Source organism: Lathamus discolor, chromosome 12 (assembly GCF_037157495.1).
Source record: "Lathamus discolor isolate bLatDis1 chromosome 12, bLatDis1.hap1, whole genome shotgun sequence".
In the NCBI taxonomy this organism is placed as follows: domain Eukaryota; kingdom Metazoa; phylum Chordata; class Aves; order Psittaciformes; family Psittacidae; genus Lathamus; species Lathamus discolor.
The window spans coordinates 15,114,811-15,134,270 of record NC_088895.1 but is presented as its reverse complement, the minus strand read 5'-3'; the positions used below and the strand labels follow the sequence as shown (position 1 = coordinate 15,134,270).

Sequence of the window (19,460 nt, the reverse complement as noted above, 5' to 3'; positions counted from 1 at the left end):
TCAGAAGACATATTACAAATATTTTTAAAAAACATATTATTTTAAAGCTATCCTTTCTAGCACTTCAGAGAGGCAGTACATTCTCACCTCTAGCAAAGAAAAGCATGTTTTGTTCTAACCCGTTTTGTTCTAACCCATTTTGTTCATCCTTCCAACAACTCACCTCGTTCACTGTTAACAGTCAACCCTCAGCATCTGCAAAGAAATTTCACTGACAGGTTTACAAATGTACACCAAAAACAACAAAACAAAACCACAGGTACCCATAAGTCCCAGACAAGCAGCACATTCTTAATTGCTTTCAAAATGACTGTATGCTTACAAGGGTACTCTGTATTCTTAAGCAGTTGAAGGAGAAGCATTGAAAATGCCTGCAATAGTTTCAAAAATAACTATATTTTAAATGCTAGTTTATTTCTAAAGAGCTTAAAATAGATATATGTATATTCTTCTAGCAGCAATCTCAGTTTGAAAAGGTGATAAACCAACTTCTCCTGGAGGCACAGGTAATGGTGTTAATTCCGTATAATGCAAACAATAAAAATCTGTGAATTCACTAGCAGATTCTCTTTCAGACTTAAGAAATGCTATTCTGCACTGCAAAACAGAGCACTATAGCTGGGCATGGATATGCCACATTATCGTACTGATACAAAGACTAAATTCCTCTATCGTTCAGTTCATGAAACATTCCTTAAAGCAGGGTAGCCATAACTACCATGGGGCTGAAGGCCGAAAAAGTGCCAAAGGGTATCCTCCAGCTGTTCCATTTTCACTTGTTATACACCAGCAACTGCTTTAGGGCTGTGTTCTTCTAAGGCTTGTTTAACTTCTGTTTTCTTAAGCATCTTTTGTTGGGTGGTTTTGTTGGGGTTTTTTTTTCTTCCTGGCAAGAACGCTATAAAAAGAGTGAAGTGCCCTGCCCCACAACCTGCCCTTGATAGGTATTCAGGACTCCTACTACTTTTCTCAGCCTTTCCTAACTGAACTAGTCCTAACATAGGTCAGTATTCTGCTGCCTTAAGAATATGTTTGGCATTAATCTCCAGAACAGACTGCACCAGCTCATAGACTCTGTTTTGAAGACTGCAGTGCCCATTTTATCTGCAATACACTTATAAAGACAAAATTTCAAGACTCAGCAGCACTTAGACAGCACAACTGCTAAAAAATATAATTCAGCTTCCAAAAAGTGCAGCAAAGATCTTTACCAAGGAGGTTATTTACTACCAATATCCTTATCAGCAACAGTATGTTGCATCACTTAAGAGAGCAAATACTTTCCTAACCTCACCAACTGCAATTTCAACTCAAAAACACCAACTGCAAGTTAAGGACTGAAAATAACTTGTGTTTGATCTGCAAAACTCTCTGCAATAGGACTGAATTAGATGTGTGCTACTGTCTGCTACTTAACACAAGAGCAGAATGAGAGATAGAGTGTTTGCACAGGCTACTTTAGGAGTGTTTGAGAATAGTAGGATCTACACCACCAGTTCTGACCCACAACATCCCAAGATATTCTAGTTTTGGGTCCTCACAGGGTGACGTTGACATCAGCGCTGGCATAAGCATTTCTAAAATCCTAGCCAGACTCTGGGATTGGTATCGGTGTTGTCCCCCTCACAGGGATGGCACAAAGCATCCTCAAGAGAAGGCATAAACCTGCAGCTTGTGGATTACTTAAAAATTATATATAAAAAACAATTAATAAAAGGAGACCTATTGCAGATAAGCTTAAGACTGACACACTGGAGCCCAGACCCTCACCAAGAAAAATGTTACGAAATCTGTAAATTAAAAGAAAAAAAAAGTTCTCATTCTCTCATCTGTGATAACAAGTTAGAAAATCCAGAGGCAGCAAGTGCTGACAGCCTTTGGACCTGTGCACAACAATGACACAGCAGGTAAAGAGGTGGAAGGAGATGTCACGTGAAAATAAAATCACACTAAATATTAAAAGAATAGTCTAAGCAGAGCTGACCAGTGTACTGGCTCAGAAGATGTACAGTTCTATCATGGAAGTCAAAAGCCCCATACAACCATACCTCAAAACAGTTTAAAGAGTCTTCAGTTTAAATCACAGAACAAACAAACAAACAAACAAACCCCATCCTTTACAGATGTAAACATTCTGCTTTCCAAACTGTCTTTTCCCTAATCATAGGAGATGTTCCACAGCCTTCATCAAATGGATGTAACCCCTTCCAAAGTAGAACAACTGTCCGAAGTCCATTCTTCCATTAAACATAAGGCAGAACAACATCTGTCAGGCACAGTGCACACTTTTTAGTTCCCTTCAGGCTATAACCATGCGAGTAATCTGAGAGCAAGACTATAAAGCTGCAGACTCAACCACAATGGCTCCAGCTACCACTTGCACATATATTTATCAATGACTTCAGGCCACTAAATGTCACTGAAAAACACATTCACTACAGAAGCAGATTTGGAAACTGTAAGAACAACTAAAGGGCAAGAACGCCAAGTTTTCGTTTGTTCCAGTAACTAAATATGGATGCTGATGGGACCAAGGTTTCTGCTACCAGCACAGAATTTATTCTCCTCCAACATAACTCTGGACTATGAAAGCTGCACCTTGAGACAATATGGGCAGAATTATAACACTCCTGCAGAGCATCCTGTTAGCTCATGAGTTCGTTCAAGCCCATCCAACCCTTAAATAACTGATACTATTTCAAAACACTTTCAAAAAGACAGGAAAGGAGCAAGGAAAAACAGACCTTCTACACACAAAACCCCATCCCTTCATAGGGATATCGCCTGCCAGAAGCCCTCAAGAATACTTGGGCCCTTTTAGTGACTTTCCCCTTGGGTCTGATGACTCCAGGCAAGATTGCTCAGCACAAGGAGGGACCAGCATGCAACTGAACAGGGATGAGGAGCCACTAACAATGATGTTGCTCCCTCACTTGCAAAAGAGGGGCCAGTGCAATCAGCCACTGCCGCCAACCCACGTTTTACACTCCCAAAGCCCTTTCCCAAGATGTGAGCTCAGTAAACACTAGGAGAAAAATGATAAAAAAGTGATGGCTTCAAGATGATACTTTACTTTGCAAGTGGGGAAAAGGAAGAGATGAGCACGTGACATGCTAACTGCCCAGCTCACAGATAACAACCCAGTGCACAGTAACTCATGCTCTTTCATTTTCAGGTGGTTGTAATGCAACAGGTTATCCAGGCAGGAAAGCCTGAAAAGCAGAACAGCTGTTAAGTGCAGGGACATGTCAAGAGCAGTGAATAGGCCTGAAAACTGATCTTAACCCAGAAACAGGGAAGAAATCATAGAAATTAAAATCCTTGCTTTATAAAGGAAAAAAAACCCAAAAAACAAAAACCAAAACAACCCAAACAACCCACACCAGCAAGTTTTTGGGTGTTTTGGGTTGTTTCTTTGTTTTTAACTTGACTTGCAGCTTCATCTTACTATTGGCTACCAACTGTTATTAACTTTCACGCTAAACCCAGCAGAATGACCCTCTCCATCCACTATGCTTCTAACTCAAATTGCAGTACTGGGTGATTTGGAATGGGAAGGGGCATACCTCAAAAATTCTCAAGGACCTGATTTCAAAAGAAGCTCTGCTCACAGCCTTGAAGAGATATACCAGCTTTCAAATTACAACACACTTTCTGTTGACTAAGATATTTGAAAGTTTAAACTTTGGATTGTGATGACATCCCTGTTTGAGCCACAACCTTGGTACTACTTACTGCTCACTCCTTAGTGACAAGTTTAGAGCTGGTTCTTTAATCTTAGTAAGCGGCTCTGCTGATATACTTTCTATGTTATGCAAAAATCCCAAAATGTCTGTAGAAATTACTGCATCTAAACTCAAAGCAAGATGTGACTTCTACATGAACGGTAAAGCCTGACAAAAACCCAAACCCTTGGGGGAACCCCCCCAGTCTGGAAGAGGCTGCGGAGCTGGTTAAAAATGTCACGGGTGTACCACACACTGCTTGTGGTTTTGTCCTTTCAGCTTCTGTAACTCTTCTGGACTAGCAATAGTACCCAGGACAGAGGTAAATCTAGTGAAGCACTGCCTTAGATCATTAGGACCAGCTTTCTACGACAACTCTACCAAAACCAAACAAAAATTAAACTGTGACTGTTGGATAATCCTTCCCAGAGACAGAAGATGCATTGAGTATTTCCATACTTCATATATTTTCCCATCTCACAGGATATTGCAGGGCATGTAGGGAGACAGAAAACGACCTTTGTTAACAACAACTTGGAGGAGGGAACTAGAGAAGAATGAAGTCACAAGCAACATCCACCTGTCCCTAGATGCAAGCACTGAAATGGAACCTCAGCAGACAACAGCTTCCCATCAGCATTAGCTGAATGCATATGAATGAACTCCTGAAGACACCCCTTAGTTGCTTCACTTTCTAAACAGGTCTTCCATTAAAATTAACCGGGAAAAAGTGGTGTTTAGATGCCACTGGCAGATTATTTTTTCCTTCTGGAACAAGCATTATCAGGACCTTTCCCTGCCTTTTTATGTTGGTAAAGTTCTGTTTACTGGCATGTTTAGAAACTCTTACTGCTACATTAGTAAGTTATGCTGCTGAATTTCCATAGCAAGAAAAGCCTTACTCCTTGAGCAAACTATTTACATCAAACACACAATCAAGCACTTTCCTCCTGTGGTTGCTTTCCAGCACTATTTAGCCATGTAGGCAGTGACACGATTTCACTTGCTGAACTAGAAAAGGCTGTACCAACAAAGAAATGCATCTATAGCAGGAAAGTCCAAACCTACAGACCACTTTAGGCCATGCATTAAAATAAATTATCATTACTGAAAGACAAATTCTTTTACAAAGTGAAACTGTTCCAATTAACACACAAAAAATCTGCTACATTGATAACAGTCCCAAACAAGCCCACGAGAAAATAATTCCAACCAGAAGATCATCGGTAACATGAAGCATACAGAACTTAGCAACAAAAACTAAGCACAGCAGAGCAGGACACAGAAATCTGCCTGAACTATCAGCACCCACATGGAAAAGTTCTGGGAAGAAACCTACAGCTTTGATCTCCCAGTTGGCCATGAGAATGTCTGTCTGAAACAGAACATCAACAATAAGGTAGATGGCAAGCTGATGAGGCAAAGCAAGCTGAGAGGATGTTAATAACTTGGCTGACTGCTGGCCCATCAGGTATCTTCTTCCCCTCATGAGGTATCTATTTTTAAGATTCCTGCCCAAATTTGGCCGGCTTTGTGCAGGTCAAATCACTCAATGGGAACAATTCATTTAATAAAATGGCAAATTCCAACTGAAACTTGTTTCTGTCATTTCTGATCAACTCCCACTGAGAGCCTGACCTCAAGTTTTCAGTTCCTCTTTACACCACAAATCATGACTATAACCTGCTCTTTTCTCTATGGTACCAGGGAGACATGTCTATGTAATCCTGAGGGGGGGCCCACATCAGCTCCAAGCAGAGCAGACCTCAGGTTGGACCCATTGCAGGCACACTGAGCTCCCCCAGGCAGGGGCAAGGCACCACATGGGCACATTGTTCAACCCTATTCCACTGCATCGGTCTCTTCTACAGTGCAAGTGTCTGCAGCAAGGCTCAAACAAGGAGCTCAGATGCAGTAACTGGACTACCCCCAGCTGCAGAAACTGGAAAGAAAAATCAAGTGGTACCTCCCACAAACAGTATTCACTTGGAGCATTGTGTGCGGTTTTGGTGTCTTCAACATAAAAAGGACATGGAACTGCTGGAACAAGTCCAGAGGAGGCCACGAGGATGATCAGGGGACTGGAGCACCTCCCGTATGAAGACAGGCTGAGGAAGTTGGGGCTGTTCAGCCTGGAGAAGAGAAGGCTGCGTGGGGACCTCAGAGCAGCCTTCCAGGATCTGAAGGGGGCCTATAGGGATGCTGGGGAGGGACTCTTCATTAGGGACTGTAGTGACAGGACAAGGGGTAACGGGTTAAAACTTAAACAGGGGAAGTTTAAGGAGGATATAAAGAGGAAGTTTTTTTACTGTAAGATGGTGAGGCACTGGAACGGGTTGCCCAGGGAGGTTGTGAGTGCTCCATCCATGGCGGTGTTCAAGGCCAGGCTGGACAGAGCCTTGGGTCTCATGGTTTAGTGCGAGGTGTCCCTGCCCATGGCAGGGGGGTTGGAACTGGATCATTTTAAGGTCCTTTCCATCCGTAACTATTCTGCGATTCTATGATTCTATTTCAGTAACATAAAACTGCCCTGACGACTGCAAATCCAAAATGGACCCAAGAGTAAACAGAGGGAAAGAAATTTTGTTGTGCGAGGAGGAACTGCTGCTCCAGTTAAAAAGAACACATACTGGAGTGATCTGAAGCTGCCCATAAATATTCAAGAACATCAAAGCTGGTCCTGTTAAATTAAAAATGCTGTCACACAGATAGGAACTAGCCTCTGGCGCTGCCAGCTTCAACATGTGAGCCTCTGATCCGAGAGGCAGAGGCTCAGCTCTTCAAGAAATTTTATTTGCCATAAGAAAAAAAAAACAAAACGCAAAGCAGCAGTTGGGTTTAATGAGGATATTAAATACCTTAGGAGTGAGCTAATTACAGCTTAACTCTTTCAGGACACTTCAGCCCTTTTACTGACAGGGACAGTTTCTTCCCATACTCTTTCCACAGCTGGGATGTCTCCGGGCTCCAGGAATGTTCCTATCCAAGCCCCTGAAACAAATGCTTACACAACCTTCAGGAACAGAAAATATTTTGTTGGTTTCATCTTAGTGTAACTTTAATCATACTGCATGCATCACACACATACACGTGTACACACATTTTGGCTGACTATTCCACATCACGGATCTATATTTAATACTGATGCTGTCCCGAGAGATATCAAATCTTCATCTTCCCATAGTTGCCTGAAGATAACAATAGGGGTAGACAAAGGAGACCAGATCACTTGTCTGATTTCTGTTACTTGAGGATATTTGCCATCACCTCCTGATGCCAATTTAAAGTAAACAAAATACACATGGTTGAGAAATGGATCCCAATCTGCAACCCTGTTATTTCACTATAGGAAAATTTCCATAAATTCCCTGTATCAAAGCCTACAAAGTTTATCACTGACAGTTACGGAAGTCGGTGCAGAGGAGGAACTCTGGCAGCACAGCTTCCTCAAGTAAAACAGCAAAAACCCAAGTAGGATCACACCTTGGGAGTTCTTTTGCATTCCCTGGTCCACAATGTCTTTTCCTCAGACAGAGTTTTGGGATGCAAAAGATAACATCTTTTAAACAGGCAAAACCCTGCCAGCTAGCAGGCTGGGGATACCTTGCCTTTAAGCAAAAAGAGGTCTCCAGCCTTTGGCTTCTATTAAATACACAACTCAGTAGCATCTTCTGGCTCTGTTTCACAGGTTCATGCCGTGCTACACATCATTCAGGACATCTGCCAGCTTGGCATCCAGGCCATACAGTGCTCATCTTCACTTTATCCTCACAGTATGCAAGACAGTATTGGCTCTAGAGGGCTTCTAAACAAATACAAAACAGGTTTGAGAAAGTTCGCTGGACCCTTGTAAAACACACTGGAGTGGGAACCAGTACTTTTTCCTGTTATAGCATACATATCCTTTAGAGCCTGCATCAGAAGGAATCCCAGTGTGCCTAAGAGCAGCAACTGCTACACTGCACAGCTTAACATCTGTCCTCATCTCCAAAGCCAGCAAGGACAACTAAAACTTCAGTGCAACAATAACAGACAGCATTAGTGTGCTGTCTAGCATGCTATATATGTGTATATATACATTACTGGTGTTTTATCTACAAGATATGGGTATTACTGCTGTTGTTATGGAGGTAAAACCTATGAAGGCTTAATTGCAAGTGCCACCATTTAGCCAGGCTGAAACAATAAAGTCTATGGGTCCTCAAGGCAGAATCTGCAGGTGGCGAAAATAATAAATAAATAAAACTAAAAAAAAACCAACAACAACAACAAAAAAAAAAAAGCACACCACCACCAACCAAACAAAACACCAAAAAACCACACACACACACACAGAAAAAAAAAACACAAAAAAACCCCCCAAAAAACAAACAACACAGCCTCATTCAAAAAGGCTCTCCCTCATGAACACCAGAGTTTCAGAACTGACTCTCCATGTATAAAAATGAACAGAATACCTTCTAGAATTCCAAGTCAGCTCTCCAAATCCACTTGCCTTAATCAAAGTGGATTGTTTAAGGCTGGAAACTTTCAGTTCCAAAAGGTGAACTCAATGGAAAGCTTGGTTAGTTTCTTCTGCTGGTGAGGGGCCCAGATTGGATAAAGAGAGGAAAAAAAGGAGAAGGTTTTTTTCCCACCCACACTTACTACACTTTTTATTGTTGGTTTTCTTGGTTTATTTCTTAAAGCAGGCAAACATCAAAAGCATCAAAGTAGGAAAACAGATCTTGGCACAAACTAGGCTCTTTCCCAAATTAAAAGCAATTTTTCAAACACTAAAATCAGAAGCATTTGAAAGTTGCTTACCAAGTACATGCAATAAATTCACAGTAGGAGGCATGTATGCCTGTACAGCTAGTTGAGCACTTGTACCCAAACCAGGACTGCAACTCTAAAATATACCCCTTTGTTCTTTGTCAGGCTAGTCACCTCCTCACTGACTCCTCAGTTCGCTTTACTGATGAAAATGATGAAAATAATAAAACAGCTTAAGAAAGCCAACAGAAAACTTAAGCTGGCCAGCAGCTTCAGAAAACAACTGAAATCCCTACATTAATGCACACAGTAACATGGGTCTGGGAAGCCTAGAGAGTCTGCATATACTAAGCTACATATTTAAGTGTATACTTGTGTCTGGAACATAACAGGCACCTGATCAATCTTTGTAAGCTGGTTTTTCATCTTATGCCAAGTGAGACAACAAAAGTCTTTTAAAGCAGCAGGAAAAGGAAATTTAAAAATCTGAACAAAAGCAATTTGTCACTGTGAAGAGGACACCCTGAGCCACCAGAACCCCGCTCTCCTCAACACTTCTACTCAGTGCTAACACAAGCACAGCTCCACCGATGGGGTGCGTGCCATGCAAGATCACACTCTCCTGTTCACCTCTGGCTCAAGTGTCAAGCGGTGACAAAAATGCAGAAAAAACATCATTACTTTTTTTTAACATGAATCTTCTGTTGCTGTTGTAACAATTTCAAAACACTGCTTTGTTAAAAAACAATCTCTTCTCCTTTGCCAATCTCCTTTAATGTGAAGGGCTCTCCCTTCAAGCCAGGAAACATGAGAAATAAGGCCAACCATTCAACTTGCATTCATTCTGCTTTCATATATAGGCACCACAATCCCTGGTCTGACCACATTTGAATACTGAAGTGCAGATGCCCAGAATAAGAGATAGTATGCACAAGTTAATATTTAACACTTCCTAAATTGAGCACTTCTACTATACTAAGTGTATTAATGCAAACACATATACCACTTACACAACTGGGTAGAACACAGAGCAGATCACTGCCTCCAGATCTTACCTTTCCTTAACCAGTAAGATGCTGGTCCCTTGAATGCATTCACTTTGAAAAACTATGTTTGTGAAAGTTATTCTGGTACAGAAGGGCCTCACTTTGAAATTCCAAAACAAGGACTAGAAGACTGTAATAAAAAAAAATAAAATAAAAAAGGAGCATTTTTAAATACATGCTCCACCACAAGATGGTATAAACTGGAAGAAAATTACTATGTATGCTAATCAATGGTTTTATACAACTACTCAAGACTTTCCTACAAGATCTGCCTGCAGCAAAGCTGCCTGCATTTCTTTCTCACTGAGTTATGGCACACCAAATCATGGCCTCCACACCTGGAGTCATTTCCGAAGGCCTTATAGGCAAAGCAATTAAAGCAAAGTTACCTTGTCCCATAATCACAGCCACCACTGGAGCACTCAGGGAAAGCCAAGTACCAGTTCTATCCACGAGTCATGGCTGGCCACATGTGCTGCTAACACTATGAAGCAGGCTGTAATTGTATAAAACCATTAGAGTCGCATAGATCCAGTCTCAGCATAAACATATATAAATGAAAAAGTTCTCCAAATGGCTCCATGTTCAACAATTTTTGAGGGCCACTCCTCTCTGGGATTTTTCCCTAGTTCCACCTCCCAGAGAAGCAACAGGACTACATGGAAAAGGAAGTGGTCAGTATCCTGCCAGCAACAGCAAGGTTTTCAAGAGTACAGACCTTAAACATCTGTGTGAAGATTTGATTAAACTTATGGACTACACAAAAAAGTTACCTGAACTCCCACAAACTATCTTTTCCTCACTTGATTCCCTGTCTTTACTTAGAAATTAACAGAAAGTGCACTGACTGTCCTTAGTACAAGACCCAGTGCTGTAAGCTTTCTGCTTCTACTTTCTTAACCTACTTTATTCTTATTCCTCTAAATAGGTCACATTAGCATTTTTTTTCTCTTTCCATTGTACCTTCTCCTCCATAATTTGACATCAACCTCAACATCCATATAACCTCATTTTTTATATTGTGCCTCCAACCTTCTCCTTGTAGGACTGTTTCAGTCTTGTGTGCTGACAAGGATTCTGGTATTGCTGCAACTCTGTGCTAACACCAGACATTGGAGCTTCCTCCAAAACCAGTAACTCACCACTGAATTTGGTTATCTTTTGAACAGCCCTCTCCCTTGCAATGATGACCAGAAACATTTATTATTGCCTCAGACTCATTTAGAAACAGTTTGCACAGACGCCCTTAACTTTCCATTAATACATTATAGCGTACTGTAACAGTCAAAAGCTTTAACTGCGTAAATACAATTTATTACCCCATAAAATTCCATGACAATTTTGGGTTTACAGTAACTAGTTTCGTAAGGTGCTTTTGTTCCCCAGAAGATAGAAAAGACAACATGAAACTATCCATCCGAAGGAGAGAGACACTCTTGCAGAAGGCTTATGCAGCCAGGTGTTCTTTCTTCACCACAATCTGACACGTACCTCCCTTAAATTCTCTTACAGTGCTGCAGCGCACCTTAACAGGATGGCACGAGTGCAGGATTCTCAAAGCAGCCATAAGTAGACATCGCACAACAGACAGTAGCTACCACTGGAGTTACCAAGTCCTTTCACCACTGTCCTGAGAGACACCTTGGATATTGCAGTATCGAATATTGCAATATTGGAGAATTAATATAAAGTAACAGAGGGATGGATAAAAACTGGGAAACAGCTGGATTAACCTGAGATCAAACCCAGGACAATACCTCAGCTGCAAACAAACTGCCTGTGCATTATGTACTCCACAAAGGTTGCCCAGGTACAGTAACTATGCAAGTCTTTGGCTCAACAGTCTCTTAAGTATGGATTATGCCTCCTTTATCATCTTGGCCTTCTCCGGCACACCTGCAGTCACCTGCTGCCCTGCCATGAAAAACGCCTGCATTCCAAACCACCACAAACCCCACAGGCCCAACGGTGCAGGGGACCCCATCCCCTGCCCCAACACTGCCAGGGCTGCCCCCAGCGTGGGCAATCTTCAGCCTTCTGTCAGGCAGTACTGCAGAATAAGCAGTGGTGCAGCTGACACCAGGCAGGGTACATACACGGCAGCACCTGCACAGGAGGAGCCTGCTGCCCACAGGACGAAACCTGTGGTTTTCATCTTTTTTCCACCTCTCAACTCTCTCCTGTACAGAGGGGTCATGAGCTCTGCCAAATCCCAAACTAACCAAAACCTCCAGCTCAGGTTCAAAACCTGCACATACGCTTTAAAGAACTGAGACCTCGGAAAATGCACAAACAGAACTTGTAAAACATTTTGCTATTCCACGCGTATATCAAGGCTACAGTTTTAGAAGAGTCCTGTTCCCACGATCTGGATAGTCAAGTCAACACAATGATAGCCAAAAAAAATAATAAATATATACATAAAAAAGAAACCCTGAAGCTTAGAGTAAGGTCTCCGATCCACAAAGCAGCAAAACAGAGAGAACAGAAATTACCCACTGCTCTGACTACATAACAGTAGATGATGCTGTTATAGCCAGAAGGAAGCTCTCAATGACTTGCTGTTACCATAAGAAATAAATAATAACTTTAAAATAAATATACTAAACCAGGAAATAAGCACTGTGAAAATTCAGATTTGGTTGGTTGATTGGTTGGTTCTTTTTTCTCCCTAAGACAGCAGCAATTAAGTCTTTGCCATTCAGGATTCAGCCTTGTCACCTATTTAACACAAACTCCTTAACTTCCATCAGGCCTTCAGAATGATGATGGGAGACACGGGTCTGGCTGATACAAGTCCAGATGAGAGGGTTGAGCAGGACAGTGCTTAGATTCAACAGCTGAAGATGGACATTTCAGAGATGATTATTCTCACTTGCCAGACAACATTTGTCAGTTGTGAGCATCTGTTCCTAACATCCAAGACCGAAGATCAGAGAGGACAGAACCTATAACCTAGCCCCACTTCTTACACCAGGCACAACAATTTTGGTGCAAAGATGGGAGACCTGGAACACAACAGAGAAACAGCAAATGCTGAAAAGCACTTCTCCTCACCCTGTTATCAGCATCCACAGGGCATTGGATCTTTGTTTTCCATCAGAATGGAAGTGTCGTGTTCCAACGGCAGCTCAACTCCAAGAACAGAACAACAAAGCAAACCTGAACCCCGAAGAGCTGGTACTAGGAACTCAGTTTTTCCAGAAGAATGCATTACCCCTGCTGTCCTCAGGATCACCACCATAAGCCACAGCTTTACAGTTAAGGTATGGAAACTAACACAAACCCAATCACAGGTGGCTTCATGTTCTAAGAGGATAACTAGCAAAGAAAACATTCAGCAAGACAGTGACTCAAAGCCACAAATAATTCCACTTCCTTAATTTGAATGGCCTTCAGGCACTCAACTCAAGCATGAAGAAACTTAACCTGCCTGTTTACAACTCACCAAAAAAAACCCAACCACAAAAATACACATTTTTGGTTTCCATTCTGAAAGGACGCAAACATTGCTTTGACTCAGCCTCCTCTGATCGTTGCCAGACATCTATATGTCTGGACAGTTATTTCAAGTCACTGCTTTCAATGCCGCCAAAACTCTGCCAACACTTCAGAACGCAACGCCTGACAGATGTTTAGTCTTTATCAGCTTTCACGTTTTGAGAAAACAGAGGAAAGGTTCAAAGCTATTCAAGTAAATACGGGGTGGGAGGGAGACAGAAGGAATGAACACACATGCACGTGGGCTTGCACTCCAGTTCTAAGCTTTCCCATCTTCTCCAAGAGAAAAGATGAGCATAACACTGCTAGAAGGAACTGCAGTGCCAGAAGCTGGGAAATGTCCCACTTCTGTTTTCTTCCTGGAGCTTAAAGCAAGGAGTTATGCTTGCTCTCCCCAAGCTGTTACCTTTTGAGCACAAAAAATGCATGCAACCAGAGATTATTACGTGACCTACACATCACTCCAGCTCAATGCTACAGAAAGGTCACTATTACCTTCCTGAGGCTTCCAAGCAGAAACAAGCCAACCAAAACCCAAACTTTTATCACACAAGAAAACCCAGGCATAATATTCCTAAATCTTTCCTCCGTGCTGCTTCTCTTTAAAACTGTACGTATTGGCAACCCACCCATGCTGCTCTATTTAGCAGTGTATCTAAGGCAGGAGTAACAAAAAGAAAGTCTAAAAGAGAGGACTGGCAATGGTGGACGTATATCATTTGAAGTTTTGATATGTTATTTTTTAATGCAATTTTAATCAAACATCATATTTGATCCTCTATTCCAGCAACTCACCCGAGCAGTTCTACCACCACAACTTCATACAAATCACAGCACTTCACACTCCACACCTTAACCATCAAGAACAAGCAACTGCAAAGGAATCTTGCCAATTGCAAGTAGAATTAAGATATATAACCCCACTCTGAGCAAAAAAAGCCACTGCTAGTCATATCAGTGATGCTTACTGTCGTGTCACTACAAGTGTGTGGCTATGTAGCACCTGCTTTGAGGGAACTAATCTGAGCTTTTTCCTGACTGCTACAAGACATTTCAACCATAATGAGTTTGTCAGTCATAATTTGTTTTAAAACAAAATACTATTTTAGACGTTTCAACAGTCTTGTTTCCACAATCACTCTCTAATCAAACATTTTCAGTTTCCAATCTCAAACATGTTAAAGGCCAGGATATTGCTCCAAGAAACACGTAATATTCCAGTGTGCCAGACACCACCGGGACGGTTAGACCTTCAAACATTTTAAGGACCAGCTGACACAGCAACCCAGGGATGAGTTTGCTGAACACAAACTGCGGCCACATGAAAGAAGATGTATGAACATTTCATCTCTGAAGAGTTGTAGACACTTGACCCTAATAAGACTTGTTCACAGCGACATGAGAAACAAGATAATAGCAACCACTATACCACCGTATACCACCTATACCACTACTGGACAGGAATCTGACTGATAACCAGTTCAGGAGTGAATGTGAGACCTATTAAAAACATGCTGAAAGCCCATTGTTTCTTAAGGGGTTTTGGGTTGTTGTTTAGTTTTTTTTGTTTGGGTTTTTTTTTTTTGTTCAGACTTCCAAGACTTTTGTTCAGACTTTCAATCCCCCAATGAGTAATTGATGCTATTAACATAAACAAAAGTAAGTCTTTGTGTAGTCCCAAAACCACAATGCCTTTGATCCATTCTTTAACATATGGTTATTTAATGTGTCTGATTGTCTAGAGTTTTCATATTTCATTTTAAAGAAAAACGCACCTTACTCTTGCAGAGCCATGTGCACTGACTGAGTGGTTGTGGCCAAGCAGAGCTTACATCCCTGACTGACATACCACTAACTACTGCTGAACAGGTTCTTAGTTGCCTTAGCTTCATGTTGCTCTTCTAAATCTCACCCCGAGCTTTAAATGATGATCCAGAACAGCAAATTTAGACAGTTTCACAAACATACAGCCTGGCTGAAAGAGGGAGGGGAGACACCGCTGTGAAAAACTCACTTTCAGGAGACATGGGAAGTATGGCACTGACAAGAAATCTAAAATCTCAGCAGTGAAAACATGACTGACAGCACTCAGTCTAGCCGCTCTGGAACAGCATCTGCCATATTCTCTCCTCTGAAAAGAATTCAGCAGACGTGGTGGCTTAGAGGAAAAAAAACAAACCAGCAGCCTGTTCATGGTGTACGCTATCTATTGTATGCACAGATAAATGAGCAAAATGGCCTTTGAGTGATAAGGGACTGCAAGATTTGCCACATCGTTTGCTTTCTACCACAGCCTTTCCCATTCAGGGGGCTGCCTACTCAAACATCAAGAGGAAGCAGACAGTCAACGTTGTGCATCATAAGGCCTACAGGAGTCCCTTGCCTACATTTGGTCCAAGTTTTGCAAATCTGAGCCTTAAAAAAAAAAGTAGTTTCTTTCTACACTTTCACTTACAACCTCAGGGGAAGTGTGGCCTCAGGAAGTGGCCCCTGTTCTAACACTAACACCTGGCAAGAAAAGAAACTTCAGTTTCTTGCTGTCCCCTCAGACAGAGCAGGTCTTACACATACTGTCTGATGACACACCAGGAGGTTATAGTGTGTCAGGCCCTACCGGCACCACCATGTAAAAAACGTCAGAAATACACATTAATTGGTGCACCCCTCTTTTCTCTGAAAGAGAAACACAACCCCTTGTATCAGCAGCTTGTGCTCGCAACTGCAAGAGAACTTTTGTAAGAAATCCCCCAGCCGAAACTCTCTTGAACTAGGAAGCACTCAACAGCAGTACACTTTACTCAAAAGGAACAACAGAATAAGTTATCTGGGTAGTAACGTACTTGTACGTGTAGAACTTTCCCAGATGTTTTAAGAGCCTGTTTGCCACCAGATCACTTTTTATTTTAAGCCTTTATTTATATATATACTTATGTATGCACATACATGGAGCCCAAGCAAACAAACTACAACTGTTAATGAGAAATAAGGACCGCGATCGGCCGCTGCTTAACAGCTAAACTTATGAAGGCACCGTTTAAGTCATTTTTCTTTACTCAGCCAAAGGGGGGGGGGGCAGACGGCCAAAAGTTACAGGCGCCTGTGAAAGCTCCAGGTAAGCGCCGCGGGAGCTCGGCGCACGGCGCGGCCGCGTTCCGGCACGCACGACAGCGCTTTCTCCGGTGGGAAAGCCAAGAGCAGCGCCCCCAGAACCTCCGCGCTGGGCAAGAGCCCCCAGCACAGCCCCGGGCACGCACCGCGCCCCGGGCGACTGCGGCGGCTGCGCGGTGAGACCCAGGACCCGCGGCACCGGCGCTGCCCCACGCAGCGGGCCCCGGCCCCGCCCCGCCGCGCAGGCACCGCTCCCGGCGGAGGTGCGAGGGCGCGTGCGGAGCGCAGCCCGCCGTGCCCCGCGCGGCCCCGCGGCGCGGACCCGCGCCCGGCTGCCACAAGGTGAGGCCCGGGCGGCCCGCGGCCTTTGTGCGCGGCCGCGCATCTGTCACCGCTGCCGCGGCGGCCCCAGGCCGCGCTGCGCACGTGGGGCGCGGGGCCCGGCGCGGGCTTTGTGCCGCCAGGTGAAGGGCCCGCGAAGCCATCTTGAGGCCCGCGGCGCCCCCCGGCCGCGCTGCTCGCTCACCTGCACGATCTCGCCCTCGGCGCTCAGCGTGGCCCCCGCGCGGGAGAAGCGGCCCTGCAGCCCCGTGGTGTAGGTGGTGTAGTCGCCGCTGGGGCTGGACTCGAAAAGCACCACTTCCACGAACGCCGTCTCCTTCCCCAGAGCCGCGCCCGGCGCCGCGGCCAACAGCAGCCCGAGCAGCAGCGGCGGCGGCACGGCCAAGCCCGCGCCGGCCCCGCAGCCCTTCATCGCGCGGCCGGGGGGAGCGGCTCCCCGCCGCCGCGCATCGCTCCCGAGCGGCTCCAGCTCCGGGGCCGGGGTCCCGGGCGGCTCAGCGCCCCATGGCAGCGGCAGCAGCAGCGCCGCCTCGCCGCGCCCCGCTCCGCTCCCGGCCGCCGCCTGCCCCGCACCCGCCGCCCCTCGCCGCGGCTCCTCTCCGCCCTGCCGAGCCGCTTCCCTTTCATCTGCTCCACGTGACGGACACCGCGGGGTTATCCCCGCCCCCCGCGCGCCGCTGACCCGCGCGGCCCTCCCTCGGCGCGCACCCGGCCCGGCCCGGCCCGAGCGGCGGCCGCGGGGCCGGGGCCCCGAGAGCGGCCGGCGGAGCCTCGCGCGGCGCCGCGCTCCGGAAGGCCCCGCCGGGCGCCAGCCTCCCGTGCGGCCGGGCCCGCAGGGCCGGCCTGGGTGCGCTCGGGACGCGAGTGGCGGCCCCGCCGGCCTGCGGTGCGCCCCGGGGACCTGCGTTCGCTGGAGCCCGTCCCGCCGGCGGCGGGGCTGCAGCCGCGCCGCGATCGCGCCCGGCCCGCTGAGCCCCCGCCGCAGCCCGCCAGGCCTGGAGCCCGCCGGTGGTCCAGGAGCCGGGCGGGCGGGAGCCGAGCCTGCACAGCCGGGCGCACCACGGCCACCGGCTCCCTGGGGCTTCGCTGCGGCGGTGCGCGGCCTCCCGTAACGCCACCGCCAGCGGGCGGCTCCCAGCACGCTCCCTCCTCGCTCGGGTGCGGGCGCCGGGCGGATCGGCTCCGACCCAGCGGTGCGCGGCTGCGGGCCGGGAAGCAGACCGCTTAACCGGCCTCGTCGCTTGTCCCTAATACAGCCTGCGAAACCGCGCACGAATGATGTGGAAAGGTGCACGGGTAACGATCGTTATTTCAGCCCCACACTACAAGACCTGGATGGAGGCCAGTGAATCGGTTGTCCTTTAGAAGTACGTATACCCGGGTTGTGGAACTCATTAACACAAGATGTTACGGAATCTAAAAGTATAAATTGCTTACAAGTGGTGTGAGATCCTTTGCTGGTTATGAAGCCCAGTGACCGGCAAACTCCAGCTCTGGGATGAGTCCATATCCCACTGGCAGAAGGAAGAATACCACGATCTACAAATTGCCAGCTCTGTTCCTAAATATACTTTGCTACAGTTGAAGAAAAGATTGCAGCATCCTTAGCCTGACACAGTGAGCAATGCTAGCTTAACAAATACTTGAAGATTTCTTCAGTGAAGAAGAAGGGGATCAAGCAGGGATCACAGGAACATACCACCCTGGTCTTCTACCACAAAATGCCTCCACAAACCTCAGACTTCAGTACAGTGGATCAAAGGCCACAAAACTACAGCATGCATAGAACAGCAGCTGGAGAGGGCATCGCTGGTGCTCTAGCCTCGTAACAGCAGAGAATGCACTATGCAAGCTTGTGCTCAACACTGAATTTTAGGTTATAGGTATGTTACAGTCAGATTTCAGAAAGGCATAGCACCTGGTGTACTAAATAGAAGCATTTTCATCCCTTAGTACAAACTACCTCACCTTCACATGAGGCAAGTGTGCTTAGACAGCAACAGGGTTTCCTACGCCATAATCAAGATAGGAACAGGTCAAACAGAGAGAATTCTGGGAGAGCTTCTCCCTGCTGTGTCAGCTAAACCGTTTCACAATCTGTGGCAAAAGTAGAGATGTATGCAGGGGCTGCAGTTACAATGTTGAGAGGGTCACTTAACCTGGGCTGTGCACATGTCATGAGGATAAAGTCTCTTCTTGACATTCAACTCTTATTTCTTCACTAACTTAAGTGGTTTAGGCAAATGATACCCAGACTTTTAAATCCCTTCCAGAAGCAGCAACAGCAGGTAATCTCCAGTCCTTGGTAGGTTTTTATGCCCTGCGTGTCAGGTTCAGGATGTCTTTTTTCACTAAGTATTCTTCTTCTTGCAAAGGTCCTTATGCCATCGTAATTATTTTTTTATAGTTCAAAGAACCATAGAATGGTTTGGGTTGGAAGGGACCTTAAAGATACCTAGTTCCAATGCCCCTGCCACATTTGGGAACAAATGTTCTATTAGTACAGGTAAGCAGCTCATGTCCTAAGTTGTTTTAGGTCAAGGCTTCCCAAGTGTCCTACACCCAATGGGTATGTTATCAGCAGTAAGAAGAGTTGGAATTTCAGTGTTTCAGGACAATGGGGTGTGCACAGGTTGTCATACAAAAGGTAATGAAGGAATGAACAATTCCCCTTACAGAACATCTTCCGGTAAGACACTATTGTGCAGTGTGGAGAAGCACCCAGCTTCATGATATTTTTTCCCCCCATCCCAAGTACAGTCAGAGCCCAAGGACAGCCATAGCGCTGGATGAGGTTTTTGAGAGTATGACTTGCCCTATTTGGCAGAAGTTGCCTGGTTTGGGAGAAGTATTTATTTTAAAGAGCTCTTCCCTTGCTGCTTGTTTCACTTCCACGATTTCTCCCTAATGATGTTAATCTAACTTTCATGGAGCTGTGTGGCAAACTGGATCAGGGAAGAGACCGGGGCTAAAGGCAGCCCAG

At 45.2% G+C, this 19,460-nt stretch overlaps 1 protein-coding gene across 7 annotated transcripts in view; it reads right to left on the bottom strand.

Moving 5' to 3' along the window:
- ZNRF3 (zinc and ring finger 3) overlaps positions 1 to 19,460 on the bottom strand; it is a 93,618-nt gene that overhangs the window by 61,416 nt on the left and 12,742 nt on the right. The window contains exon 1 of one of the 7 annotated variants that reach the window (XM_065692813.1): positions 16,662 to 17,019. The exons of the other annotated variants lie outside the window; for them this stretch is intronic. Within the exon in view, the coding sequence (XP_065548885.1) occupies positions 16,662 to 16,889 (228 nt within the window). The 5' untranslated portion in view covers positions 16,890 to 17,019. Of the gene's footprint in view, positions 1 to 16,661; positions 17,020 to 19,460 lie in introns of those variants that run through there. 7 annotated transcript variants of the gene reach the window in all.